General features: G+C 42.0%; 1 protein-coding gene across 1 annotated transcript in view; it reads right to left on the bottom strand.

Annotated features, from left to right (window-relative positions):
- Positions 1-262: 262 nt before the first annotated feature.
- The window catches only part of ADGRF5 (adhesion G protein-coupled receptor F5), a 41,257-nt gene continuing 13,789 nt past the window's right edge, over positions 263-27,730 (bottom strand). The window contains exons 2-22 of the mRNA XM_058020334.1: positions 24,844-24,995; positions 23,588-23,731; positions 21,588-21,648; positions 20,856-21,020; positions 19,262-19,441; positions 18,759-18,886; positions 18,258-18,316; positions 17,449-17,591; positions 16,394-16,600; positions 14,274-14,507; positions 12,765-12,929; positions 12,416-12,634; positions 11,939-12,157; positions 10,574-10,726; positions 9,147-9,343; positions 8,410-8,589; positions 5,583-6,953; positions 4,570-4,611; positions 4,412-4,471; positions 2,486-2,570; positions 263-1,678 (exon numbers count right to left, since the gene is read on the bottom strand). Coding sequence (XP_057876317.1) covers positions 1,599-1,678; positions 2,486-2,570; positions 4,412-4,471; positions 4,570-4,611; positions 5,583-6,953; positions 8,410-8,589; positions 9,147-9,343; positions 10,574-10,726; positions 11,939-12,157; positions 12,416-12,634; positions 12,765-12,929; positions 14,274-14,507; positions 16,394-16,600; positions 17,449-17,591; positions 18,258-18,316; positions 18,759-18,886; positions 19,262-19,441; positions 20,856-21,020; positions 21,588-21,648; positions 23,588-23,689 — 4,050 coding nt within the window. The 5' untranslated portion in view covers positions 23,690-23,731; positions 24,844-24,995 and the 3' untranslated portion in view covers positions 263-1,598. The remainder of the gene's footprint in view (positions 1,679-2,485; positions 2,571-4,411; positions 4,472-4,569; positions 4,612-5,582; positions 6,954-8,409; positions 8,590-9,146; positions 9,344-10,573; positions 10,727-11,938; positions 12,158-12,415; positions 12,635-12,764; positions 12,930-14,273; positions 14,508-16,393; positions 16,601-17,448; positions 17,592-18,257; positions 18,317-18,758; positions 18,887-19,261; positions 19,442-20,855; positions 21,021-21,587; positions 21,649-23,587; positions 23,732-24,843; positions 24,996-27,730) is intronic.

Consider the following 27,730-nt stretch of genomic DNA (forward strand, 5'->3'; position numbering starts at 1 on the left):
TGGCTTATTTCTGAGGGATGTGGCAATTAAAGTGTGTCATGTAGAGCTGCTGTCTAATAAAAATTCATACACTCCATTTCTTGTGTGTATTTTGAAAGTTTTGTTTCTTCATCCCATAGCAAGCAGCAGTGTTGAGAGCCTATGCATTTACTCTCAGCCATGGTTCAAACTTAGATTAAATAACTGGTTGAACCTCTCAAAACACTGTTAAAAATCACACCAAAACACCTGTATTAAGATTCTGGAAATGTTCCTGCAAAAATTGCTCAAGAATCCTAGAAGGTACAGATACTTATGTAAGTCAGTACATCATCACTCACTTTCCCTGGAGCTGTGCTGGTGTACTTCCACTAATTAGCTATTACACAGAATTCATAAACTCTTGCCCATACAAAGCCATCATAAGTGCTTCTGACTGTAGAGAACAGTTTCCCATCCTGATTCACCCCAAAGTTCCAGGAACAGCTTCACCATTGACAAACACAGGCCTGATTCCCTAACAATCAAACAGAACTGTACCACGTGGCTGAGTATTTGATATTGAACTCAAATCGAAATCTTCATGATTCTACCACATTGTATATTAAATTTTGCAACATTTGTGTGCATTATAAATACTTTTCAGGTTCTTCTGAAGACAGGGGTCCTGCCTTTAAAGGTGTACAGTCTTGAAAAAAATTGTTCCACAAATGCAGTATTAGAGCAATAATTTATATAAAACCATTCATCCTGCCTGGCACATGATGATTTATATTCACTATAGAACTTATTCTCTGAGTCCTTCAAGTGTGTTTCTCCTCTGAGAGAAGACCCAAACATACAGACTTTATACAAGGCACTCCTTGCATTCTAAACAATTGTATGCATTAAATAAATGCAGTCCCCCCTGTGGCAGAGGGCAGCAACCATCTGTGTCTTACCACATTACATATCAAGGGAAAGAAAAATATTGTTAAGGGCATAAATCTTCCTTTTCTTCAAAAAAGTGCCACATGGAGCTTTCAGTCTTTCCATCTGAAAGAAGACCATGCAGGAATCATCACGGTCTTCATTTTATGTGAGTCAAAAGTGAAGATCTGAAATGGGCCTTCTCAGTTGGAAATTTTTAGTTCCAGAAAGTCTTAAATAGAAAGTGGAAACCACAATGGCCTTTTCAGACTCTATTAGGAGGGCAGGAGAGAAGCTGTGAGGTATTTGTGTATCTACACAGGCCTTTGGGATCATTCAGAGAGTTGATAGGGGAAATACCAAATCCACTGGACAACAACTGTGTGAAGCACTGCAATTCATGTCTCAGTACTGCATAGTGCTAAGCACCCACTTAAGGGCTGAGAGTTCCTCACTCCCAATGTCCTTTCTTGCACATGAAGGCCTTCAAATCCTTGTCATCTTTTCTGGGATTGGCAGACCTTGTAAAATTCCTCCTCTCTCAGCTTCCCTGCCTTACACATTAACCAGAAATGATTATTCCAGAAGAATTCACCAAGGCACAATTCAGTCAAAATGAAGCAGTCTGCTTCCTGGTGATTCCCAGGAGCTTTTTGTGTGTGTCTTGAAGAGGTCCTTTCAGAGTTACATGATTTAGCACTGGCAGTGCTTCAGTTAAGCAAGGAATATGCCTTGGAAGTATTTTCAGTGGAAGAGGTGGATGGCTCGGAAGAAGACACTCTGTATTTGCCTGCAAAACAAAGCACAGGGGTTAGACAAGTTGTCACTGCAAAGTAAGGACAGTGACAGCTGTGCTGGTGGCTGAGGTGGCTCTGCTTTGCCCTGCAGCCCTGGCACTACCTGGATTACAGCAGTACCAACAACCACAGAACTCAGCGTGTTTGGTGTCACAGCCAGGATGTGTCAGCTCGAATTCCCAACCATCCCACAGGACAATGATTTTCTCACATAAATGAAGGCACTTAGTGCTTCTCCTGGAGCACAGGGACATCCAGAGCACATTCACAGGCTCCTGAGATGAATCTCAGCTCCCTCCCTCTTATGGCCACAAGGCTCTAAACTAAGACCCAAGTGTCACTATCTTCTCTGAACAATGTGTGGATACAAAGATTGGACGCTTAGAAATAAAATGTTATTTCCAGAAATGTTTTTTGCAAGATGAAGTCATAACACTAAAATGGTGATGTCCACAAAATGACAGCCAGAGAACATTTGAAGAAATACAGTTACAAGGTGGTGAAGAGTACATGAATGACAGATGAACTGTGCCACTATCTCATTAAGCTCAAAACAGAGCTTACTTAGTGGGATTTAGAATTGGTGAAACATCCAATAATTGTTTTAGGGATAGACAATTTCACTGCTAGCAGTATGCTACAATTGACTTATTGCAGTTCCTTTGCATTAGAAGAGTAAAAACAATCTATGGATGCATGGAGAGACAGATTAATGGATATCAGGACAGACAGATCCTGAGAGCAAGAATGAAGGCCAAATCCTGTTTGTGCTTCAGTAAGGGAGATCTGTTGTCACATACCTGTTTTCCCACATAAGTTGTTAAAAGTTCTTGAAAATGGGTAGCTCATAGCAAGCATTGGTGTCACCAGGATCAGAGAGGATGACTGAAAGAGAGAAAAATGCTTCTGTAAAAGAACTTTCTTTGTAGCCCCATTTTAGGAAAAAAAAAAAAAGGTTCCAATAAACTTTGTTTCAGTAGTATGAGCAAACAATCCACAGAAGGCAAAGCTAGATGTTTGTGAGGTATCAAGTTCACACATTTGCATGTTTATGATGGTGATGGAGGAGATCAACATTAAAAGAAACTACAAGGCACAATCTGTTTGTCTCTAACTCTTGACCAGGTGGATGGCTTAGGCTCCAGAGTCTGTCCTAACAGGCAGTATGGGATCCTTTTCTCTTAGCTGTGTCAGTATGGCCATTAAGGTAGCCACAATAGCCAAGATTTATGTGAATGGGGGTTGCTCTTGACAGCCAGCAGGCTGAGATAATCCGAGGCAAATTTTACTTGCCACGCTAGAGGGCGTTGGAACACAACTCTTTGCAGTCCCGGAAGGACGGAAGGAAGGAACATTTTGCTGCTAAAATTGAGTTTCGTTTATGGTTCTGGAGTGGTTGAAGAATTTAACGTGATTCCTCCGTATTAAAAAAAAGGCATGAAAACCACATCTTTTTCTCTTCGGTCCCCCTGTGTTATTTAGTTGCACTTTGGTGGGGGAAATAAGGCAGTGTTGTGTATTGTCACCTATATCATAAGGTGGTAGAGAAAGAAGGTAAATGAATATAAAACGCTTAATGAAAGACTTTGATATTGCTTTATTTGCTCATTCTCAGGCCTCAACAGGCTGGAGAAATGACAGGAATCTTACGAAGTTCAGCAAAGGGAAGTTCAAAGTCCTCCTGCCCTCGGGGAGGAGCAAACCCAATGCCAGGACATACTCAGGGCTGTCTGATTAGGACAGAGTAAAGATGGAGCCAGACTTTTCTCCTTGGTGCCCAATGAAGGACAAGAGGCTTTGAGAACAAATAGAAATACAGGAAATCCCACTTAAGATGAAACTCTTTCACTGTGAGGGTGGTCAAACACAGGAAAAGGCTGCGCATGGAGCTTGTGGTGTCTCCATCCTTGGAGCTACTCAAACCTAACTGGACACAGCTCTGAGCTCTAGCTGACCACGCTCTGATGGGAATGTGGTGCAAGATGATCTCTGAGGGTAGTTTCCAATTTCAGCAATTCCTGCGGAAACTGGAGTGATTTGATCCAATGCTGCTCTTCTGAACTGACAGCTCAGCCTTAATGGACTCCTTAATTCCTTTGAGCCTGTGTTCTCATCTTCTTAATTATCCTTGCTTTTAAGTCGGCTTCCTAGGTCTTTAGCAATACCTGTACAGGCTCTTCTGAATAAACCCTGTTCAGATACCAATATAAAAATCAAACTTTATTGTCATATAAGGGTGATGCCAGCACCATTGGCAGCTCAGGAAGAGGGAGGGGTGGGTGTTGGAACTAGATGATCCTGAAGGTCCATTTCAACCCAAAGCTTTCTAAGTTTCTTACACATCCTTACACACCTTTTTGTTAGGGTGTTATATATGCAGAAGTGTAAATTGAAACAATAATTCCCCAAGAAGTTCCCCTTGCATTTCTCTCAGATTGTGAATAAATAATAGTGCCAAAAATTTTCTGTTTTCTAACTAAAAGTTTTCAGTTACATTTTCTAGTTTCTTTCTTGTGGAATTTAAATCAAATGTCCACTAACTGCCTTCTCATTTTTTACCAATTAAAGTGAAAATAATGAACTTTTAAAAAGGGGATGTAATCATATTTGTGTTGTTAGTGTCCTCTGTGACTTGTTCTAATAAATAATCCAGAATTTAAAGTGCACTGGACAAAATTAGGCTATTCAGCAGTAACTGAAACGCATTTTTAGGTCAAGATTCTAACCTTTGATTGCTGTGAACTCCATTTGGATGATGAATTCCTCTTCAACAGGGCTTCTTGAATCTATTTGTTAAAAAAATTAGTCAATCAGTAAATACAGAAATTCTGTTCAAATTCCAACAGTATTTTGGCATATTGTAAGAAATAGTTGGAATCCTTACCTTCTTATCCCAGAGAGTCCCAAACACCAAAATGAATAATCCCTAGGAGACAGATAATTACATTCATTTTGATGACAGCAATCTTTAATTTCAGTATCTCATAAATATCTCTGACTTTGTCCATTTAAACTATTAAATGGTACTATTTAAACTTTGAACTCTTTGATAGAGAGCATTTTTCTAACTGCTTATCACAGTTAGGGACTGCTCATTTGGCAGCTCCCCAGGTGTCGTCTATTTAAATTCTGTGTTGATCTGGTCTACAAACTGACACAGATAGTTTGGTAGCGCTAAATGTATTTGGAAAAAGGAATGTGTATGTATGGAAGACATGCCCTACCTGTGCTCTCCAGACAAACTAGTAGGTTCCAAGAAAAAGGCCAGTGAGTTTGGTTTGAAGAAAACAGTTTTGATGCCACTCTTAACAATGGGAAATGTTAAGAATTCTCTTTAAAGAGAGAGTACACATAACTTTATTGTCCTTAAGAAATTTCCTTGTATTGGGATCCTACTGACCACCTAAATATGTGGCAAAAGTCATACTGACTGAAAACTCTCAATGGTATATTTTTGTCAGTTTTTCTCTTTATCATTAGTACTTCTCAGTTGATCTTGGTGACTTTCTTGTGGTTTATACTGAAACCCAAAAAAGCATAACGTGATGCCTCCAGCTGCACTGTAAATGGAAACAGGGATGCTGAAGTTTGCCCACCTGAACATAACAGGTCTGTTTTCCTGGTCTTCAGCAGTGAAGTTGATCCCAAAACTACTGGCAAAGTAGGGAGTTATCTTTAGGCCAGCTTTGTCTATATGGCACATCTGCTAAGGCGGTTGAGAATATGAAATACTGCTGAATTCCTGGAATGGCTTTCCCAAAGAGCTCTTTTGAAATAAGGATGTGTTAGGCAAATTTAAGCTTTTCCCTGGTGTTCTTATGCCCTGCCAAGCATAGCACTGCAATAATGTCTCCATGTTAAATCACAATAGAGGAAACAAAAATGTGCACAACTCACCTGCAAAGCATTGAGCAGACTAAAGAGGATGTGGAAAGCTGGATGACTGTTTTTGATGATGGTGGCAAGGCCAAAACCCCAGGTGAGGCCTAACAGTGGTGTCAGGATGGCCACGCTTTTGCCAATCTGAAACAGAGATTTCCTCTCCTGCCCGCTTGACCTATCCCCAATAGTTGGCCTCAGTATTTTTATTATAACAACTGCGGCAATGAACAAGTTCGTGGCCACAATGATCAAGGCAGGTATGACAAAGGCCAGGAGAGCTTTGCTGTCCTGCCAGTTGAGCCAGCAGACATCCTTTCTTGTGTAACTGTTCTTTGGCAGCGTGACAGCGATGGTGGTGACTGCAATGACAAAGGGGCACACGTATCCCAGGCAGAATGCCACCGCCTTCTGAGCAGTCTTACTCGTGTTGTGTAGGATGAACACCAGTCTGTAGAAAAGGATGAGGCCCAGGCTCAGCATCCAGAAAAAGACACATAGGTAGAAAAAATGGATGAAGAAGGTGGCCATGATACAGATGTCTCTGCTCATCTGCTGGTTTTGATCAGTGATGGAGGCAATGACAATGAACCAAACGTCGGCAATCAGCAGGGATGTGGCAATGTTGAGAATACAGACATGGCGCATGTAGGAGGTTGTGTTGTTTGTCACGTACTTCCAGACCAAGGATTCAATTATGATGCAGACCACCAAGCTCACGATTGAAATGGCCAGGCCAACGTAGGAAATATAATTTTCAAAGATTAGCTCGGAGGATCTATCAGGTGACATCAGAATGGAGAATGATGTCAAGTGATTGCAGGAGCAAATGACATAACGTTCTGACTCTGTGGGTGTGCAGCCATAATTATCCCAGTCCCCCTTGTGATCGTTGAGTGTGAAGTTCCAAAAGACACACTTGGGCATCTTTAGAGACAAGTCTTTCTTTGCAAATGTCATATTAACATCAAACTTCTGGCTCCTGTTGCTGCTCAAAGTTGTTGTTATCAATAAACCATTCACAAATTCAAATGTTTTCTGGGGCAAAACATGTCCAAGTTTTGAGTACATCACACTGACAATGGTTGAATTTTGGGTTAGAGTCTGGACATCAGTTTCACTAATGAGCACATTGACTGTGAGGTTTCCTGCACTGCGGAAGTCCTTGTTATAAGCTGTGTTGTTATTTCCCTTGACAACTTCTCCTTGGAGCTGAACGGTGTTTGCAGAGACAGAAGGAATGGTGTTATTAACTGGTTGGAGGCGCAAGGAAAAATTTTCTACCGACTGTAGTAACAAAGAACTTTGTTGTGTCTTCTCTTTATTCAGTTTTTCCCAAGCTGCAGTTGTGGAATCGTCAACAATTAAGTCCACTGTGGATAAGAAATTCTGGAACAACAACAGAATAATGCAGTAACTGAAATCTCACACAATTAATTGTTGTTTCTGATGGTAATTTATATGTGGTCCTAGAAGTGCCTTTCGAAAAAGCCCAGCATTTTCTTATTTTGCTCGGTCCATGTCAAGTCTTCCGTTGTTAACCCTCTGCATACTCTGTTTGCAAGTTAAGGTTTCCAAAAGCAGAGCTGTGTGACTATTTTTTAATATATTATTTGGTACTTTGGCATTGTTTAGCATTTTTGGCATCTCCAGCCTTCTTTCCTTTCTTTCTCAGTGTTCTTGCTGTCTTTCATTTCTTGGTGCCTCATGTAGGGCTTTCTATCTATGACTATCAAACCTTTTTGCACTTTTCTGTTCAGAAGAGCAGTGTTTTTCCTCTGGACCTCATAACCAAGGTTCCCAATTATTTCTAAGGTTTCTTTTGTTATCAATTTGTTGTTACATTCAATTTATTTTTCTTGCTTGATCATGGTTCCTGGAATTTACTCTCCCTATTCCTATTTCACCATTTTTTTCTATTCCTATGTCTACTCATGGAATCATAGAATCACAGAATGGTTTTGACATTTAAAGGTCATCCAGTCCAACCCCCCTTCCAGGTGACAGGGACATCCAACTTCATCTTGGACACTTCCAGGGTTTAGGGCATCCACAACTTCTCTGGTAAATCTATTCCAGTGCCTTACTGCCCTCATAGCAAACAATTTATTCCTAATACATAATCCAAACCTGCCCTCTTTTACTTTAAACCGTTTTTCCTTGTCCTGTCACTACTATCAAAAGGCCTTGATAGAAAGGCTTTTTGTAAGTCCCCTTTAAGTATTGAAAAGCTGCAATAAGTTCTTCCCTGAGTCTTCTCAAGGCTGGACAACCCCAACTCTCTCAGTCTGCCCTCACAGGAGACCTGCTCCACCCTCTGACCATTTCTGTGACCCTCTTTTGGACCCATTACAGCATGCCCCCATCCTTGTTGCCCTATGAACCCCAGAGGTGGATGGAGTGCTCCAGGTGGGATCTCACCAGAGCAGAGTAGAGGGACAGAATCACCTTCCTCCACCTGCTGGTCACACTCCCTGTTAAGCAGCCCAGGACATGTTTGGGTGTCTGGGCTGCAAGAGAACATTGCTGGCTCATGTCCAATTTTTTATCCATCATCCCTTGTCCTTTCCTGCCTTAGAATGCTGGAGATATCCATGTGTTCCTAAAATATTTCTAGTTGCTAAGCTTACAGCAGCTTCTCTTTCATGCATAGACTCCTTGTCCTCATCATTTTGAGTTTTCATGAACTTCTCTGTATCTTTGTTGTCACTTTATCTCATTCCCTTAACACTGCCCTGATCTTGATCCTAAGCAAGTGTGAAACTTCAGGGAAAACATCATTCTCTCTAACTAAAAGGGTCAAAGGGCTTGGTAGGTGTAGATAATACTTAAAATAAAACCTTACCTGCATAGGGAGCTCCTCTGCCTCAACTGGGATAGAGGAGACCATATCCAGGATGGTAACAATTGCACCTATGTTTGCTGAAGAATTGTGTATTGTGGCTAGCTCCTTTTTTGTCTGTTCCTTAAGGTCTTCAAGGTAGGAGGGTAGTTGAGCTTTTGCCTCAGGGCTGCTGACCAAAGACTGGAACAGAAGATAACAGCATGTCACACAGGAAATCCTCTAACCTGGCTGAGATAAAGGTGACTCTGGATGGTTTGTGGGTGGGAAGAGCACTGTGGGATGATACCAAGGCTGAAAACCAAGGCCTGGCACCCATCTGTCAAGTGCGGTGGCCAAGGGTGTGGGCACTGTAGGAAGGGCCTGGGGATGAGGCTGGGTAGTGGTCCAGAGTTAATCCTACAGCCTCACTCTTTGTGTGCCTGAGCACAGCTCAGGGAACACCCCAGGCCAGGAACTGCTCCTTATGGATGCCATGGACAAGGTCACCTTGCCTGGGAACAGAGCATTCATGTGTATGGACATTATCCATGCAGTGCCTCAGGCCCTCTGTGTCCCGGGAGGGGCCTCGGCTCTTAGGCTGGCCAGTGTAAACAAAGCCAAACATTCTTCGTATCTTTAAAAAGAAACTTTCAAATGCTTCATGTATTTTAGACTATGATAAGCAAAAATCATGCAACCAATACTTTTTCTCTCCACCCAGCTCCCCAGCCCAGCCTCCACAGACCCATGAGTGTTACCTCAGCACCACTCAGCAGGTCGTTTATTGGTCCGGACAGGCAGTCATTCCTTGCAACCGTCCATGAGCTGTGGATGCACTGGTAAGTTATATTGCCTCGAGTAAAGCCTTTTGGATTTTTTACATCACAGCATGGCTTTATTAATATGTCCTTTTCTGTTCCAATGCCCAAGCTGTCTGAGCAGGAAACTTTCTTACCTGTACAGAGAGGAGACAGAGATAGAAAATAAGAAGCAGGAAGATGAATGAATTTCCCCAACAAAATTTGTGATCTGTTCAAAGGTCTTTAAATTAGGATTTCAGTTTACTGTTTTCATTAATTATGATCTTTCAGGGTGTATATGTCTCACATTCCTTATTTTTATGAATCAGGAAATGAAAAAGGCAATCTAATAAAGCTCCAATTTTTGAGTACTGAATCCAATCAACAAACCAACACGCAAAGACTTAGATTTATCTGTTAGACTACAGGGTTAGACAGAGCCGGAGTGGGATTATATTGAACATCAAGTGAACAATAATTAATACAAAATTTATTCTGTTAAGGTACTCAGTACTGCTGTAGCACTAACAGGAAATTCATTAAGACCTTCATAGTGAGGCCTCAACACCTTTTTGATGAACCGTGGGTGTTGCTAATTGTCTTTGATTGGCTTAGTCATATCAGTAAGTATCTGCTGATTAAAGTGATTAAAGTAATTAAAGTGCCTGCATATTTATTGCCTAAGAGAGTGAAATCTGGCAGATATAGTGATTCAACTGTAGGTACCACTGCTGTGGGAAAAAGAACATTTCTGCATTAGGGGGATGTGCAAGATTTCTTCCTTTCCAATTTAGAATAAAAAGAGCTGAAATATCCAAGCTCTTGTCAGAACTAAACATCAAAGCTGGATTTAGCAATGCTGAATTCTAATTACAAAACATTCCCTGCAGAGCTGACTGGAAGCTGCCCTGGTCTCTGCAGCACCTCACAGAGGTTGCCCTTCTTGTGTTCAAAGTGGAAATGCTCTCCCACAGGCTGTCCTCCTGAGCCTGATGAGGCACCACAGTCTTTGATCCTTGCTAAATTGTTAGCAAGGAAGCTGGAAACTGCATGACCACATTTCAACACAGAGGATGAAGCTTGGTGGTGCAGCCTGCAATAGTGATTAAACTGTCACTGCTTTGGAACATACTGAGTCCACTCTCAAATACAGCAAAGACAACACATTTCATCTGTTTTTTTTTTTTTTTTTTTTTTTTATTACATAAAACCTGATATTTTCCTCTGTGTGTAAAAATTTCCCATGGGAAAAGGAGACAAAAGTGCTTGGATAACAAAAATCTCTTTCTGTTAGATGTCACTGGAGATGAATTTGTGGCACTTGATTTAATAAAGATATTGTAATGTCCTATATAACAGCTATAAAGAGTAACTTTTCTCCTTACCAGGTATCAAGTGCAGTGTTATATGTTCACTGTCAACTCCCTGTCCGATGCGGTTGACAAATTTGCAATATGCCATAACCTCCTTCTCTTTGTTGCATTCTTTTTCCGTGTGATTGTACATGTAGCAAAGCAAATTGTCTTTTTTCCTTTTCACTGTAGGGATGGATGAAGACAGGTTAACACAGATTTTGGGTCCGCCAATTAAAACCAGCAGAAAGCACTGACAAAACTTTATTTTCTGTGGGTACTAGAAAAAAAAACAACTTTCCTTTGTGAGAAAGCTCCCTCTCTGTATGCCTCTCTGTCCCTCTGTAATAAATCTGGCAGGTGCTGCATGATCAATACCTTTTCATTTACTGCTGTGTGAGCAAATCCTCCCCAAACCCTCTTAACTGTGCAGTAACCAAAATTTGCTTTGAAAATAATTTTTGAGAATACACTTCCTGCCTTTACCACAGGTGTTTCAGTTAAGCTGGGATAGCATTTGGCTGTTCTTCCATGGTTCTTTTGAACTCAGGATCTGTGCCACACTCCACTGCTCTTCAGAATGCCTGTGGCTGAGGGTGGGTCTCCAGCTGCAGTCTCTTCCAACATCATCTTGCCTTTTTCTTAGCTACTGAAGACCTCCTCAGTCTCCACCTGCTTTACTACTCAGCCTGTTGTTATTGCACTCCTGCGTGTTTCCTGAGTTGTTTTTGGTAGATCATATTTGCTTTTTTTTTTTTCAAAGTAACATTTTTATAATTCACTTGAAAAATTCTGGTGTATGAAAAGCAACTTGCTTGAACAATTATAGTATATAAAAACACGTCAGGGAAGTTGCAGAATTGCCCTAAATTTGAAGACATAGAAGCGTAGGCTTTTGTATTGTTAAAGATGTGCTCCCTGTATTTCTCCCTCAAAGAAAATGGAGTAGTTTTTTTGAATTGCATTCTAAATGGGTTACTCGACATTTTTCAATAATTAGTAGATTTTCTTAAGTAACGTTTTCTCAGTATTCATTTTTAAAAGTGACAGAATGGAAGATAAAAGCAAATAAAAAGAGTTCAGCAATTTCCAATCTGAAGAAGGGTCAGGATGCTCACTTCTCCCTGGCAAGTCAAACCAAATGTTGAGTTTACCTATTATGTATTTTTCACTATAGCAGTGACTTCAGTATTAATCCCAGACATGTTCCCCAGGCATGCTCAACATCCTAAAAAAAGTCCATTTCTCTTTTTTTTGCAGCCTCAGAAGTGCTCTTGACTTGTCATGAAAGCAGTAAACATGACTTGTTCACACAGACCTAACTGAAAACAAAAAACCCAGAGACTGGGTTGTGACACAGAGTGAAACTAATGATTCTGCAAATTTATTGTGTCTTACCAACTTGAAATTCATTTTGTTGAACCACAAATGTAACCCTGTAGTCTCTCACAGTCTTTGCACTTATGCAGCACTCCAGGGCATGTGGCACTTGGCACTGTATTGATGTTTCAATGGGGTCTACCAGGATGTTCTGCTTCAGGGGCAAGGAAACCACCTCGATGGTAATGTTGGCAGAACTGTCCAGGTTTTTCTGGGAGAATGTGCAGATGTAGGTGCCTAAAAGAAGTGATACAAAACCATGTCTCAGTCAACAGAACTGCTCCTCAGCTTTTGCATGGTCATGAATAATGAACAAATACAACTCTGTTGGCAACATCAAGCCTTGGTGCCCTCCAATACTTAAAATTTTAACCCTGGGGGCTTTTTATTTATTGTGGCCAGGTTGCACAGTGATTTGCAGGGCTCGAGATGCTGTAAATTATCTGGTACAGAGATTTCATTACCTTTGTAGCCAATGAGACCAGATTTACTCACCTCTCCACTCCTGCGAGGCAGACTTCACTGTGAGCACAGACATGGCTGGGAATTTGCTATTTTTGATGCACATATCACAGTCTACTGTTTTTGTGTGATTTCCAGACTGGATTTTCCAACTGATGCTGTCATAATTGCTCACATCACTTTCACACGTTACATTGAACCCGTATCCCTCGGAAACTGATGAGTTTGTGCTTGAAGATATTGTTACATGGGCTGAGACAACACAGGACAAAAGTCACATTAGTGAGAGTTACTTTTAATCATTTTCTCACAAATTCTGTGTGCCACAGAGGCCGTCTGTGCATAAAGAGCTGTTGCTCTGTGACAGGTCCCTGCCCCTCACCTTTCCGCAGGTATGTGACTGCGATGCTTCGAGCGCGCCTGGCTCCGTGCCCGGTCTCCATCTCACACGTGTACGTGGTCACTGCCCCTGACTTCTCAGGGGGGCACAGGGACTCGCTGATGTTGAGCTGGTATCCAGTGCAGTTTCCACTCAAGATGGTTACTCCTAGGGAGCAATAAGCATTGTTTAAAGGGCTATGGATCTCCAAAAATACCTCTGGAAAGCACAAGCAATTACTCCAGCCATGGAAACCCTTGTGGGTTTGTATGTAATTGACATCATGGCACTTGTAACTCATCATCACTGAAGTTCATTCACATCTTTTGCTGTGACAACACTCACAGAGTGGCAGCACACAGCTCTGTGCTGAGATTCCTCCTGCCAAAAGCAGTCAGAATGCAGCCACACTGCTTGGAAATCTTAGGGTCAATCAAAATTCTGTTTAAACTTAACTTCAACATCTGTGATACTTATGGTGAGTAAAGGTAAGTAAAACAGGAATAAACGCTGCAGATTTTAATGCTGTCTAATTTTGAAATAAAAATGTGGAGGTACTTGACAGTCATTCAACTTAAAATCTGAAGAGTGCTGGTTTAGCTGCGAGCACAAAAGCTGTCCCACGCTGCAGCTGGCAGCAAAGTGGACATGAGAGCAGAGCAGAGTTCCTGGGGGAAAGCCTGGCCACAGGGAATGAGGGGTAAAACAGCCCATTTCAGTGGGCCAGGATCCCTCTCCCTGCAAGCACTGCTGCACTCTGGTAACTGTCCTTTGAGGAAGTGGGGGCATGCATGACCTTTGCAGATTTTATCTCAGTTTGCTGTCCTGCTTTCTGGAAAGTTTCATTTACGGCCAATAGTTAACAATAAACAGTTACTTCATACTCATAAAATATTAAGAGGGGCAATAGACTGTTTAGGTGATGGTTCATAGACATTTATGAGCAGTTCTGTTCATGTTACTTTGTAGCTCTTTGTAGCACATTTACTTGGTGCCTTATTAACTCTGTATACTGGAAAGCCTTACGGGATGCCTCTGACTCAACTGGTATGTAAAGTATCACAGCTACGAGTGGAGAGACAAACAGTGCTCATATTTATCTGCATTGCAGCTGTTTCACAGTGCAGCACTTGTACCTCATGACTGACAAATCTCAGTATGTGGTACATGAAAGATCTTTGTACCCCAAGGGTGATTCCAGAGATAGCAGTACAGACTCATCCCTCGTCTCAAAATTAGACCATGCAGAAATAAACTTTCAGGAAGAAGCTGGTGTGTTGCTGGTCCAGGCAGCTGTTTCCGTACAGGATGGCACAGTTAAGGCATCAGTGTATGGAGATGCCTGAAACCCCACTGGCACCTGCACAACACATACAGAGTCTGTCCTTCCCCCTGCCACTTTTGGAGCATACCCTGTATTCATCCTAGGACTTTGGGGCAGCCACTTAGGAAGGAGACTTTTGATCAGTGAGCAAACCTAGCAGGTGAAAGCCAACCTTTTGTTAATCTTACCTGTAATGTTGATTGTTCCATTTACTTTCCAGGAAACCCTAAGCGATGTCATGTGTCTGTCAATGCAACAGGACAGCTGAAGACCCTTTGCTTGCACTTCAGGACTGTTACATGTGACATCGATGTCCTCAAAGTTTGGAGTGACATGCAGTGGAAAGACAGATATTGTTTCTGTGCCATTGTGTATCTCTGTGTGATATGGACCACTCCTTATGGACACGCAGCTATAGGAACCTGTGAAGCAGAAACAACAGTTTTTGCTGAGTTTGCCTTTATTTTGGAATTAGGAACTACTTCCACAGCTGGTTTTCACATGTCCCTGCTCTGCAGTGGCTCTGCTACTTGCTGATCAACATGTATCCTCAGGTCACCTGCAGAATGCTTTCTGCAAACCCCTGGTGCCAAATGCATCTAGATTAGGATTCACTGCTGATGGGTACCTGAGATCTGTGTTCTCAGACCAAAATACTTAAATCTGGCTGAGTAGGTGGTTTTGGGATCTGTATATTGCCCATAGTCCTTCTGGCAGCAGTATGTCATGGTAAAAAGATTCCTACAGAGAATAGGTGACAAGAGAGGTGCTCAGGGTGGACTCCACCAGAACTGGCCTCAGAGTGGAGGCTCTTAAGCTGCTCAGAAGGCACTGCCAAACAGAGGAGAGTATTTGTCACAGAACCACAGAGTATGCTGAGTTGGAAGAGACCTGTCAGGATCATTGAGCCTGACTCTTGGCCCTGCACAGGACACTCCAACAGTGACACCATGTGCCTGGGAGCTTTGTTCAAACACTTATTGAGCTCTCAGGCTTGGTGCTGTTACCACTGCCCTTGGGAGCCTGCCCAACCACCCTCTGGGTGAAAAACTGTTCTCAGTTATCCAAAACCTCCCCAGACTCAGCTTCATGCCAGCTCCTTGAGTCCTGTCCCTGGTCACCAGGGAGAACAGATCTGTACCTGCCCCCTGCTTACCCTCATGAGGAAGTTGAAGATCACAATGAGGTCTGAGTCTCCTCAATGCTGAACAGACCAAGTGACCTCAGCTCCTTCTCACACAGCTTCCCCTTCAGGCCCTTCACCATCCTTGTGGCCTCCTTTGGACTCTGTCCAATAGCTTGATGCCTTTTTTGTATTTTGGTGTCCAAAACTGCCCCCAGGACTTGAAGTGAGGTCTCCCCAACCCAAAGCAGAGCGGACAATCCCCTCTCTTGCCCATCTGGCAATGCTGTGCCTGATGCCCCCTCAGGACATGGCTGTCCCTCCTGCTGCAGGGCACTGCTGACTCACATTCAAGTTGCCACTGACCAGGACCCACAGGTCCCTTTCTCTTTATCAGCCACTCTGTCAGGCACAAGTCCCCTGGATGCAGCCAGGCTTGCTTTTGAGATTGGCAATAGGAGCTCCAAATTTCCCACATATTTTAAGTATGTGGATTTCCCTTCCCCACTGGGATAGCCAAATGAGCAGACCACTTACATAGGAGTGGAAACACCCAGATTCAGGGCATCCTCAGTCCAAAGAATTCTGGATCCTACTTCACATACATGTGCCCAAACACCTGATCACAGACTACCCTTTTTGAAGTTGAATGTAGAATTCATGGTTCAAAGACATGAACTGAGTGGAAGCTTGAGTCCAAGCTCTGATAATACATAATAATTCCCCTGATTGATCCTCCCAGAAAAATACTGCCAGTTTACCCAGTTTCTGATTTTCAAAAATCCCTAAACATGCAAAACTGTAACTCTGTGCTCTGATTTACTTAGGTCATGTGTGTGTAGGGGGCAAGGGCATTATGAACAAATTCAACTACAGCCTCCAGCCACCACACCAAAAGGGTGGGAAGGCCTCACAGCCATGCAGTCACCATCATCTCCCTGGTAGGAAAATGAAGCCTGGCCCTTGGAACACCCAGTCATGTACAATCACTTCAGTCAGTTCACATCTTACTGGCAATGCCAATCAATATGTAGATCACTAATGAAAACAACAGGAAAATTATGAAGGGGAGTGTAATTTTCATATTTCCTCTAGAAAATGCAGCCGCTGCATTCATATTTGCTTTTTATAGAACTAGCCACAATAAAGATTTACATCTGCTGTTTTAACAATGGAAAATCATACCAGAATCCTTTGTCGTAATGTTGGTAATTTTAAGAATTGATCTTGTGGGTGCTGAAACTGTCTCTATGGAGTACCGGGAGCCAGCTGAGATGGTCTGGTCAAAGTGATACCAGGTCACATTGGAAAACGTTGAATTTATCTCACAGGTCAGTCTTACTGTGTCCCCTTCAAAAATGTTCGAGGGTTTCACGGTGAAGTTTGTCTGATCTGGGAAGACAGAGAGCAACATTCTGCATTACTGTCACTTCAGCTCACATCTTTATGGTGTCTTTCATCTTACAGGGTTCCCAGGTGCTTCACATCAGCTGCAGGTGTTTCACATCAGCTGCAGGGTACCACCTCTAATACAGGCCATGGGACTTTCCCCTCAATATATTCTTTTAGTATCTTTCTCAGCTAAAAATTCCAGAAGGTTTTATGCAGAGTTAGAAGAATTATTATCACCACCACCACTTTCTAATTAGATTAGCTGGGAGGAGAAGCAACCAGGTTGAAGTAATCCTCTGGGACAGACAGTCCAGCACTTGGTGCACTGAGAGCAGAACACCTCCAGGGCACTTGATCAGCAGCTGAATTGTAACACACTGTTCAGCAGCAGCATGGAAAATGTGCCAAGGAAGCCAAGGGGAATGTCGTGTAAGCTGCTAGAGTTTTATGTTTTGCTTTAAAGAGTAGGAAGTGCTGACAGCCTGACATTCTTAGAGCTGTCTCGGTTCTGAATTAAGGGTGTTCAGTCTTTCTCCCCTGGACAGACCACATCAGGAGTCGTTTAGAATAATTTAGGCTGGAAAAGACCCCTGAAATAATCAAGTCCAACTAATAACTGGTCAGTGGAGTAGCTGGAAGTGTTTGGTTTTTCATGGGAGGTACTGGATGCATGGTCCTCTCATGAGGGTCCTAGGCTTTGGTGACACAAGATAAAATGAAAGAGCTAAGAAATAAATGTTTCTTGAAAGTCCAGTGCCAAATCATCAATGGTATAGGGCAGCTACATGATTCAGGCTAAAAATACTAAAGTAAAAGTCAAAGGAAAGCACTGAGAGCTCTAAACTTACTAGTGATTACTCTTGTGAAGGTGAATGGGTTCAGCTGGTACGATGAATCCAGAAACTGTGGTACAGCTCTGTTGGAATGTCCAAGCTGAGTGAAGCTTGCTGCTCCTGTTCTTACTTCAAAGTTCACAAAAACACTTCCAGGGCTAAACAGATACAAGAATGACATGAGCACCAGAGTGAAATATCCTTGTATATTAGTGCTTTTCTGTGTTGTGGTGACCCATCTTGCATAGAAGGGAAGACCTCACAGGACTCCCCTGTGGAGACTCCTCTTGGAGCTCAAAACTTGCTCTGTTATACTAGAAAGTTGTGCTACAGCTCTTCCCTGCAAAGCAACACCTTTATGTGACACCTTCCTTGTCTGATGTTTATTTCTAGTAAACTTTCCTTAGAAACCTAAAATGCAACTGCATTTAAATATGTGTGGACAGCACCAATGTCTCCTTTATCCAAGGCTGTATCCAGAGTCAATGTACTATTCACCTTCCTCATGGCCTAGAAAGTGATGTTAAGTTTATTTGCATTCTTTTCCCCTTTGGGTGGAGCTCAGTCTTTTCCATAAAAGGCTTTGCTCCAGATGGGGAATGACTGCCTTTCTTGGACTTTTGCACAGGGATGAATTCTACCCACAATACCATTTCCATGTTCATACTTGGGCTTTGCTTTGCAGTGATTATTCTGCTATTCAGTGTGTGCATGCTGGGAGTGGGTTCTAGGCAGAGGGAATGTAACCTTTGCTGACTTGTGTCTCCTTGAGACTGGACAGGGAGATTTGTGTCTCCCAGGAAAAAATAAAATTGTTTACGTACCTAAAACCTGTTACTGTTGCTGATACAAAGCCTGGTAGACATCTGTAGCTGGCATTAAACTGTAAACAAAGACAGGTGAGATGGTGTAAGTCCTCTGTGTATTGCTGAAGTGTGCTTAAAATAGGAAACTCTCAATTCCTGATGTGAGTAAGGACATGTAACATATCTGATACAATAGGCCTGGTGCTCTCCTGCTGTCATGGAACACATTTCTGTTCATGGTTTCATTCCATGTGTACCCACATGGATTTAAGGTTGGACCAATAATAGGATTTTTTTTTCATGTTTTATATACAAAAGATCCCTAAATACTTCCCTGTGTATTAAGATAAATGGGAATATTTTCATTGCCATCAGTGGAGTCAGCTTTGCCCCACTTTGCAGCTCCCATTGCTTCCCAGCTCCCCACAGAGACACTGACCACCCAGGCACTTGGGGTAAACACCACATTACTTAGGGGGCTCTCAACCTTCAGACATTAAAAAAAAATCAAGTCATTACCGCTTTTTCAAGGTCCATTTTGTATTTTTGGTACAACAGAGAGGAAGAATTCTTGAGATCATCCTGGAAGTCTGAGTCAAGTCTGACTGACATATTCATTAAAATGGGCTCTCCCGTACCACATGACTCTGTAAGGAAAGACAGAAAAATAAATGCAAAATGATAAAAAACAATGCTTATGAGGTGAAAATCTGTCTAAAATCTGATGAGATTAAACTTTCTTGGCTCAGCAAAAGCTGAAAGTCCCAAAGAGGCATGGGAGTGATTCCAGGAGTTGGGGCTCCAAATGCTCCAAATATCTGCCAGTGTTTGGGTCAAGGTGGGCCCATATCACAAGGAGAAGAGCTTTAGACCATCTCTGCAGACTTTCCTCCACATTCACAGGCTGAGTGGTAGCCAGCTCAGTCCTCATGTGCCTTTTCATCACACCTTTCATCACTATTCTGACCTCTAAGCAGTGTGTGAGCTGCACAACAATGAAGTTCTGCCCTGTGCCTCCTCACCTTCAGTCTGGGGCTCACAGTAAGGTCCATAGAAAGGCAAGTTCTGCATGTAGCCACAGGGCAGGGCTGGTTCCAGGCTCAGAGAAGGGCAGGGCATCACATCACTGCACACTGTGCTTGGCCAGGCATATCCATCTTCACAGAAACAGCAGCTGCTATTCTCACCACTGGGCAGGCAGACTGGAGTCAGACAGACAGAAAAATAGCATGAGAATAGTAAATGGGGCATAGCTATTGCAAAATAAATATCTACCTTTCTTTGTCTTCATGAGAGGGATCTCAAAAGCTTGCCCTTATTGTGAGTTCACTTGAATGATGCTAAAATGTTGATCTGACAGCTTTCAAATTTTACTCTACTAATTGTAAATTACCAGCAAGAAATGGGAGCCAGACTGGCACAGGGAAAAGTCTGATCAATTGCTTTCAAGTAACTGAATGGAGATGTGAAGTCTGATCCTAAAAGTTTACCTGGCATAGGCATACTGGCCAGGGTCCCATAATACTTTTCAGACTGAATGTTTTTATGTCACCTGAGCTGAAAGCAAGTGTACAAGCTTTTAAGAGATTGTAAGAGTGAGATCCTTCAGAGTCCCAGTGGCTAATGAGGTGATGTGTTGTTCTGGTTGCTCTGTCCCCTCCTATGTGATAGAAGGTAGCATAATCACTAAGTGCTTTAAAGCACTAAAAAAAAGAGAAACCAATCAAAAAAACCAAACCAAAACAAAAACCCACCCAAAACCACCAAAAAAAAAAAAACCAAAAAAAAACCAAACAAAAAAAAAATCAAACCGAACCAAACAAACAAAATCAATCCCCCCCCCCCCACAAAAAAAAAAAAGACAAAAGAGAGCACATCACTGTAACTTTTTCTACTCTTAATGTGTCATTGGCAAAGTAAGATATTAACAAATTGATTTTCACACATTACATGTGAGCCTGAAGGCCTTTATAAGATGCATTTGCATGTTGCTTTGGAAACTGTTGAATACTTCCTTTTGCTGCTTTAGGGCTCAGTGATAAGAAGGTATCAAATCTCCTGCTGTTGTAAATGCTTGGTGTGCTTGTATATGCTCTGCTGTATTACTTGGATGTGATGTTGCACGACCACAACTTGTGTAATAAAACCTGTTTTACCCTGTAGGAATAGGTGAAGTGAGATCTATCTCATGCAGCCTTTCCCTGTCAGGGTCAGAGTACAGCCTCTTACAGCCATCTATGTTCCAGATACAGGAGGAGGGAAGTAAACAGTCTGATGACTGCTGTCAGAGCTTCCTGAAACTTGAAAGTAACTCAGACTGCTTGTCAGCCAAGCTGGAGCAAAATCCTTTGGCTCAGGCTTCCTCTGGCTTTGTCCCTTCCTTAGGAAAAGCATTCAGAGCTATTCCTAATGCCAACATTATATAAAAAGGAGTGGTGAGAGACAGATAACAAATATGATGTTGTGTGCTACAGCTTCAGTCTTGCTGGGTCTTTCAGCAGGAGCACAGATGGTTCAGTTTTGCTGATTCTGTATGATGGGTGGTAAAAGTGGGAGACCTCAAATACTGACAAAACCCCACATTATCTAGAATAAACAAATCAATAACCAACCCACCTGTTGTAATGCTGATGTTTGAAACTGTTGTTTGTATGTTTGAAATATTAATTGGAAGATCAATGTTTTTAAAATAGGCTTTGATTTCCTCCAGATAAGATGAATCTTGCAGGCTTACTTCAATGTCAAAAGTATGCTCCGGAAAGGGGAGGTCAAAAATAAGCACTGAAAGAGAAATAGAATGAGACTGCAAAGATGTGTTTGAGGGTAATCACAAATTGATGGCCTCTAGTTTAGCATTTGGGGTCTTTGTTGCTATTTAATGGTTGCTTAGTGTGGCATTCTGCTTAGGAAATCTTCTTTTTTCCCACTCAGCAGATATTCTGCTTCTGTTCTATCTGCTCCTTGTCTGACAAAAGCCAGATTTCTCTGGTGTCAGACCATAGGAAGCTGATACAAATGACATAATATATTCATAGAAGAGCTGTCTCATCCCTTCTCTCCTTAGAATCAGTAAGTTGATGGGTTGCCAACCACAGACTGAGCCATATAAGATTATCTTGTCTTTATCTCATCCTGTGAGTTTTCTCACTTTATCCTTCTGATTCTGTTCCCCATCGCACTGAGGGAGAGTGAGCGAGGGGTGCTCTGGTGTTTGGCTGGGGTAAAACCGCTACCACACCTTGTCCTTGATGCTCCCAGTTCAGTACAGCAGGAGATGCTGTCCCTGACAGTGATTTCACCCTGGCCCCACTGGAAACCTGCTCTGTTACCAAACGTTTGTGTACGTACTGTTTCGCTTCTGCCTTTGCATCTCTGGGAAGAAGCTTTCTTGCCCTAGCGTGCTGTCAATCTGTGGGAAAAAAGAAAAATAAAATGGTGAAGTTCCATGACAATAACAAAGTGAAACTTCAGCTGCTGTTGTTGGCGAAAGAAATTAGGGAAGAAAATGCTGACATAGATAATTTTTTCCCACTAATCTTGGTCTCACGTCTCCAACCTCCCACCCCATCTTCCTCTTTAAACAGAAAATTTCTATCATCCAAGCAGGGAAGTGTTAAGCACCAGCTAAGGGATGTACTGAGTTTGCAGATGCCTCTTTTCATATCTCTGCACACCAACTGTCCCAGTTCAGGAGGATTTTTGTGTCTGAGCCTCAAGACCTCCACGGGGCTGTCACAGAGCTCTTAGTCCTGGGCCTGCCTTGTGAACTGCTTGGGAAACCTGGCCACTTAGCATTTGAATCCAGAAACTGGACTTTGATCACCTTTTGCTTTCCTCTGAAGCAGCAGAGCCAGCCTGAGCAGGAGAAGAAAGGAGACTGAAAAGCCTTGGCTCCAGCTCAGTTTCCAGGTCAGCTATTTTGGGGCCATCAGTAACACACAGCTGACCATGGCAGGGGTTAGCACCACTTCACTCTGGCTGGGTTTACACAGGCTGCAGCCAAGTCAGATTCAGACCATCTTATCTTTTTTTTAATTGTGCCCTAAAAATACATTGGCACCACTGTTAGCAAGAAAGGCTAAAGAACAAGCAAAGACACAGGCAGGAAATTTGCAGCTTTGCCAGCTTCTTGGTTCCTACTGAAACCTTTATTTACAGAAAGGGTGAATAGCTTGGCAACTCTTGAGTCGTCTCTTTACATAAAGGAACCATCTGGTGTGTGATTAGAGCTGGTTTTTGTATCACAGCTGTGCTGGGGTGAGGATCCTAAGGAATGCTGCCACTTTTTGCACTGCTGGGATGTACCTTGGTTGGCTGCAGGAGTTACAGAAAGTGCCCTGTGACCCACGTCCTCCTCCAGGTTTGGACTCAGTGGTTTCCTCTTTCAGTTATTCTCCCAAACAATCAAAGAGTATTGCTAGGTTGCTAAATACTTCACATATTTCACACCATTAAGTAATGACTCATCTGCAGGCTGTCCCATGATCAGCGGTGCTAAAAAAAGGTGTTGCTTTTTTCATGAAAGCTCCTAAGTGCTGAGATGGAGACTCAGCTTGAAAAATCAGAACAAATTAGATAATCGGCCACTGTTAGACATCTGCTGAAGCACAGATGGGGCTGCTGCAACCAGACATATCTTGTTTTGCCAAAGGAGGAGGCAGTGGTAGAAAGAGCTTAAGGAGTTCCCACCTTTCTCTTCATGTTTCCTTTCCTTTTTTTTTCAACTTTCTCAAAGAAGGAGGTTCTCCATTTGCTCACAATGGAGAAGATAGAAGTATTGTCTGGTCTAATACTAATTGTGATGACCAAGAATTGGTGGATTTACCAGATTATATTTACTTCCATTTGGTTAGAACCATGGTTTCTCTGTTCTTCTTTTGTCTTTTTTGTTAGGGAAAATTTGTCTTTTTTGTTAGGGAAAAATGTGCAGAAACTGTCTGGTAACAAACACAGGATGAAGCACAAAATGGCTTTCCATAATTCACACTGTCAGTGAAACAGAAAGGATCTGTGAGGATTATTGAAAAAGTGGGAAACAAAAGTAAAATCTCAGTTCATGGGCAATATCTAAACACAAATCACCCAGGAGTAGATTTTTGGTCATGTGCACTTGTCCTGCTGTTGAGACAGTCCTGTCACCTACCTGCAAACATGTCACTTCTAGATATATTTGGTTCCTCTCTCCTAGGATGGGTGAATTCCATCCAGGAGCAGTGCCCACATATATGTTATGTACACTCAGCTCCAGGGACAGTAATTGAAACCAAAACCCCTTGCAGACCAACACAGTGAGAAACATGTTGTGTTTTGTTCAGTGCCTTCTGGAGAGACTTTAAAAGGATACTCACTACATAGGACAATGGATAGAAGTTTGAGCTCTGTGGTATCTGGCAGCAGGCTGAGGCCAGCAGGAAGAGGCAGTGGAGACCTGTAGTGGTTGGGGATGGCATTTTGCTTGGTGACTTTGCTCTGCAGACTGAAGTCAGCTGTATCTACTCAAAATAGGAGAAAGAAATTGTTTGAAGAAAGCAGAGTCCTGAGCAGATTCCTGTCAGGAACAAAGGAGTGCTGGAAATCTGCCTTGAGAAAAGTTGACTTTGGATCTTCAAATATCCCTCCTGGTGGTACTTGGGAAATGCACTGCCAGGAGATGAGGGAGCAATTAGGAATGTTGCTGCAAGTGAGGGCCTGCCCTCTTGCAGCAGGGAGAGCTCTGCTGCTGGCTGTATCCCACTGGAAAGGGTTGTAGCATCACCATGGGCTCAGGTACAGATGTCTGTGGGTCTGTTACCCCTTGGCTAGCAATGGACACAATGAAGAGTGGCATCTTCTGGAAATAATCTGTGTTATCTTGAGGTTTTAGCAAACTTCTCCATTATTTGCACTGAAGTTAACAAATAAGTAAACTAGAATCTAAGGACCATGTCATACAAGAATATAATGTGGTGCCTGAAATCACACACACACATATCCACACCCCAATAACATTTTCTACCTCATTAACTCCTGAGCTAATTTAGTCACACAGCAGACTGGATGATGAAACATAAAGGGAGAGGTAAAACATTCATGGACCCTAATAACAAGAGCTGACACATTTATGCAACCAAGGGGAATAGAGAAAGGGAGGTGAAGAATCCATAAAAGATAAATATTTTGCTGTGAATATGCACTTTCTGGTTATTCCAAACAAAGCACCTTCTTAGTTCCAGAATTAGCAACTAGAGGAGATCTAAAGAAAAAGAGAAAAAGGCTGAACCCAAGAGGATTGTGAAAACCATTTTAAGCACTGAGGAAAGGCTCTAAGCACAGTACTGGATAGAGCCTGAGTGGACAACATCAGCCTGATTAGAATCATGAACTCCTGTAAAATTACAATCTTTTCACATTGAAAAGGCTGTTCATCCAAACTCAAGTTTTGCAAGGCAGTGAATCACTAGGGGAAAACAGAAAAATCAGCACCTCCTGAGATCAGTGGCTGCCTATTGCAACCATTATTTATCAGAACTGAGGCTCCCAGGCAGGCTGGGGCTTTGCTGGCACTTTCCTGCTCAGATGAGTCCATGACAGAAAACAACAATATGAACATGATCTGTGGTCTCACCTTGTGAATTGTAAGAGGATGGCAAGGAGTTTATAGCCAAGCATGTACTTGATATCACCAAGGTGGGTGCCCAGCGGGGATTTGTGACTTTTCTCACCAACTGTGATTCTTAGAGAGATCCATCTGGAGTGGGACTTCACCTGGTTACTGACCTGGTTAAAAGATAGGAGGCAAAAGTAGGGATAAATTATTTTCTTTTCCAATACAGAGATGTTATCACCAGAGCTCTGCAGGAGTGAGGTGTAAGCCTGTACCTTGCTCTCTGTTCTCAAGTGATGTGGAAAAGGCAGTGGTCAGTGATGCAACACCGTGGAAAATTTTACTTGGTTGAGACTAGCAAAAGCAAAGTCTGCCTGTGAAGATCTGCATTGGGGCCACAGAAGACTGAGTGACTTGATAATGAAATTCAGAATTCATAAGAGTAAGGTAGAAAGAAATGATCATGGCAGTCTGTATTCTGTGATGGACTCTGAACTGACAATTACTACTCAGAAATGGGATTTGAAAAGAAATGTCATCTGAATTCTGAGATGCAATTAAAAAAGGAAAATTAATTTTAAGGTATTTTAGGATATTAATGGAGGGAAAAAACCAAAACGAAAACAAAAAACCCAAACCCTCCAAATCAACATAAACAAAACAAAAACAAAACAAGACTAAATAAAACCAAAATAAAATAAATAAACAAAGAAAAAACCTCCTCTTTTATCTAGACATCTGAGCTAACACAGTATAGCTGCTCTTATACTCCTATACAGCAATAACCAGAAAGGGCATCACAGTGATACAGAGTATTTTCCTAGCCCACTCCAAAATCAATTAAAATGAAAGAGTGTTACAGGCTTTTTTTTTTAATCCAATAAATGAATGGCTAACAGAATTGGGGGAAAAAATGTGGAGAATTTTTTTCAGTTTCCTGGGCATGTCTGTCATTATATCCAGAATTCTATAAAAGAGACTATTTTGAGACTATTTTCCCAATTTGAAGACATCATCCACTTGTAAAAACCTCAAGACTTCCATGGATCTGGCTGATCCCAAGATGACAATTGATTAAAGTGGATCATGAGGGAAACATTATAAGCTGTGACATAAGTTCCTGAGATAGTGACATGACTTAATAATTGAAGCACTAACTAAACAAAGGTCTCTGGTAGCTTTGTATACTCAGCATATTCTCACAACATATGGTAAACGAACGTAATCTGCACAAAGAATTTGTTTTACGCTGGTAACAGGTTAATGAAACAGATAATAGAAGGGCAAAAGGGTCATTAAACAAAATTTATGATGAGAGTAAACACCATCTGGCAGAGTTTTGCATCTATCTTTTGCCCTGCTCCCCAACTTGCCTTCATATTCAAATGTTGTGGGTCAGCCTCTATTTCCAAACACGTCTTCTGTGTGACTTTATGCAGCTGACAGCAAACACCCTGTTAATTGTACGTGTAAGACCCCATATAGAGGACAACTCATGTAAATGAGACCTGAGCTGCTACTCAGGCTTTGGTAGCTATTTAAAGCTCCAAAACATTCCAAGCCAGTATCTAGAAAGCCAGAAAACCAAAGCATTCCAAGCCAGTATCTAGAAAGCCAGAAAACCAACAAACAAGTTGAAAATGGGGAAAAGTATTAAATGTTCTTCTCAAGCAATGTGGCTGTTCCCTTTGTTTATTTAATTTCTCAGTGAATAAAGCATTGGTGTTAAACTTTTAGTGAGCAAATTCTCAAGTATCTGTCTGCCTTCAGTGGGCAAAGCACACATTCCTCATTTCTCATACAAACTGTCTCCTGGGAAACAATAAGTATCTTCAACTTATAAAGACCCAGAGAGCTAAAGATGTCCAGATTTGCCACGAAATGCTCATTCTCCACAGCACTCAGGCTGGAAAATATTGTTTCAAGTTAATACTAAAATGCAGAGGATTCCTAGAGGTAAATAGCAAGGTCTCATTTTAACCCAGGACATAAGAGAGATACATGACCTTCTTATTAATTTTTCTCTAAACTTCTCTTTTTCATGAATGCTGTAAAATAATTACACCTTCTCTTGCAAATCCACCCAGCACAACAGTCACCATCACACATTTTAGAAAATAAAGACAACACCCAGAGATTTAGTATGATTTACCTTCTCCGGTGGTTCAAAGAGAAGATCTTCTGATTAGATTCATCTTAAACATCATCTGCTTTCTACCATAGCTCAGCCTGCTCTCTCAAAGGGATATTAAACCACAGGAACTTTCATAATTAGTTGAACAAGTTATTGCGGCCCAGAAAAGAAGTTGCCTCTAGAGCCTGCACTCAAATTTCAAATGTGAGACTGAGCAGATATGCCACTGCAGAAAACCCACAAGGCATTTTAAGAGGAGATATTTCCTGATACCATTCATCAGATTGTACTCATTATTTCCCCCTGCACTGATCTGAATCCCTCAGTGTCTTATCTGCAGATTAGTGGACTAACTTGTTCCCCTGCTGTTACTCACCTTCTTTGTTCTAACAAAAGAGGGTGTTGAGGACTGAAAGCAGCAAAATCATGTTTTGTAGCTATGGCAAAGTGTCTGTGGGCTATGACTTAAACTACAAAGGAGGAAATCCCTAAAATTTTCCTACCTGAGCTGGCAGCCTGCTTGCTGGGCCTGGAAGGCTCTGTGGAGACACATTTATGCCTTTGGAGCAGCTGCTCAGAGATGCAGACCTGTGGCTCTGATGGCTATGGGAATTCCCAGAAATCAGGGGAAATTCTGATGTGTTATGTATGTTCCTACACTGAACAATATCTGGAGCCAAGAACACACAAACAGGGGACATCTGTCCAAGTAACAGTGGAACCCTTCTCCCTACAGTGTTTGATAACAGTTGGTTTATCAATGGAATTTGTTTC

Source organism: Melospiza georgiana, chromosome 3, assembly GCF_028018845.1.
Source record: "Melospiza georgiana isolate bMelGeo1 chromosome 3, bMelGeo1.pri, whole genome shotgun sequence".
In the NCBI taxonomy this organism is placed as follows: domain Eukaryota; kingdom Metazoa; phylum Chordata; class Aves; order Passeriformes; family Passerellidae; genus Melospiza; species Melospiza georgiana.